A 2,029-nucleotide genomic window follows, 5' to 3' on the forward strand; every position below is an offset into this window, starting at 1 on the left:
CTGCCAATTTTCTGCCAGTTAAGACAACTTACACGGCTGAAGATTATGTGAGGTTGTATATCAAGGAGATTGTGAGGCTTCATGGTGTACCTGTATCTATTATATCAAACCTAGGAGCTCAATTTATGTCCAACTTTTGTAGTTCTTTTCAGAAGGGTTTAGGCACACAAGTGAATTCAGCACTACATTCCATCCGCGGACTGACGGACAGGCTGAGAGAACCATTTAGACACTTGAAGATATGCTACGAGCATGTGTTCTAGATTTCAAGGGGAATTGGGATGACCATCCGCTACTCATAGAATTTGCCTACAATAATAGCTACCATTCCAGTATTAAAATGGCCGGGTATGAGGCACTATATGGAAGGATATCTAGATCACCAGTTGGATGGTTTGAAGTAGGTGAAACGGAATTATATGGGCCATATTTGATTAACCAAGCCATTGAGAAGGTGAAAGTGATACAAGAACGATTGAGGACGGCGCAAAGTAGGCAAAAGTCTTATTCCAATGTCCGACGTCGCGATCTGGAGTTTGAGGTTGGTGATTGTGTTTTCCTGAGGGTCTCCCTGATGAAGGGTGTTATGCATTTTGGGAAGAAGGGTAAGCTGAGTCCGCGGTATATCAGTCTGTACAATATTCTTCGACGAATTGGACATGTTTCTTATGAGTTAGAATTGCCATCCGAATTAGAATTTGTCCATCCGGTATTCCATGTATATATGTTGAGGAAATATATTGGAGACCCTTCTCGGGCCGTCCCTATCAAAGATGTACAAGTTACAGAGGATCTATCATATGAAGAAGTGCCAGTGGCTATATTAGATCGACAAGTCCACAAACTGAGAACAAAGGATGTATCTTTCGTCAAAGTATTATGGAGTAAGAAGATTACGGAAGAAATAACATGGTAAGAAAAAGAGTAGATGAAGTCTAAATACTCTTACCTATTTCAGATTGAAGAAAAGGAGGATGTTGGGGGAACACAGGATGCAATGGAAGTTGAAATGGCTCTATGAGGTAAGCAATAACTTGATAATACTCTTCCATAATACAAAATGGTGACATGCTTGTACATATCCATAATGCTTTGTATAGCCTTGTGAGGCCATAGGTTGGGTTTATCTACTTGCAAATTTGGCTAGTGCCCATTTTATAGGGGAAACTCGGCCAGAAATTTCCGTCGGAATCTACGATGAGTTAGACTCCCCATAAACCCTTACATTCGAGGACAAATGTTCCGGGAGGGGGGGGAGGGTGTTACAACCCATATTCGCATACATTAGATCACGCCATAAGTTAGCCGACGTAAATCTAAGAATAGATTATCTTTGAGATGATAAAAAGTTAATCCTATTGGTCTTAAATGATATAAGGGTGTATAAGAGTGGTTAATAAGTATTAGAAGTTAAACGAATCAAGGATGTTATAACCCGTATTTTTGGGTAAAACTAGAGGTACTTAATATTTTCAGGAGGTCGTGTTTAAGATATTTGAATCATATAATATCTGTATCATAAGTCTTAAAGTCAAACAAGTTATGAAACAAAAGTCGACAAAAGTTATCGCAACTTACATTCATAATTTTACTTAAACTTTAGGTCAAATGTTACTAAGCATTTCTCCCAATTTACTTGGAATTAAGGAGTGATATACCCACCGAATTTAATATCTATGAGTCTAGCTTCCAATGCATTAAACCATTTGTGAATACGACATCAGAGTAGAGAGATATTCGCATTTTCACGAGACTGCACAAGTGGCTCTCTATGGGACCCACATAGGCGGTTTATATATATATGACACCTTAAGCCCATTTAAACTCATTATTTTTCACTATTTTCAGATGCTAGGAACCTAAAAACTCTCTCTCAAGGTTCCCTCATGATTCAAGACCCAAACAAAGGGCAAACAACACAAATCAAGTGTCGGGAATCCCGTGGCGCTAGTAAGTTTCTTGTTGTTGCTGATTTTTGTGTGGTTCCAGCTCATGTGGGAGGTTGTTTTAAGTGGTTTAAGTTATGTAA

At 38.8% G+C, this 2,029-nt stretch overlaps 1 protein-coding gene across 1 annotated transcript; it reads left to right on the plus strand.

Annotated features, from left to right (window-relative positions):
• Positions 1–340: 340 nt before the first annotated feature.
• Positions 341–1,021, plus strand: LOC138877428 (uncharacterized). The gene is made up of 2 exons (XM_070157037.1): positions 341–874; positions 959–1,021. The coding sequence occupies exons 1-2, from the start codon at positions 341–343 to the stop codon at positions 1,019–1,021; spliced, it is 597 nt and encodes a 198-aa protein (XP_070013138.1).
• The last annotated feature ends 1,008 nt before the right edge of the window (positions 1,022–2,029 follow it).

Source organism: Nicotiana sylvestris, chromosome 9 (genome assembly GCF_000393655.2).
Source record: "Nicotiana sylvestris chromosome 9, ASM39365v2, whole genome shotgun sequence".
NCBI lineage: Eukaryota > Viridiplantae > Streptophyta > Magnoliopsida > Solanales > Solanaceae > Nicotiana > Nicotiana sylvestris.

Bases quoted from the DNA above. Each gene is read 5' to 3' on its own strand.
- LOC138877428 (XM_070157037.1), top strand. From the start codon at position 341: ATGGCCGGGTATGAGGCACTATATGGAAGGATATCTAGATCACCAGTT. The intron at 875-958 runs GTATTATGGAGT...TACCTATTTCAG, and splicing joins AGGATGTATCTTTCGTCAAA to ATTGAAGAAAAGGAGGATGT.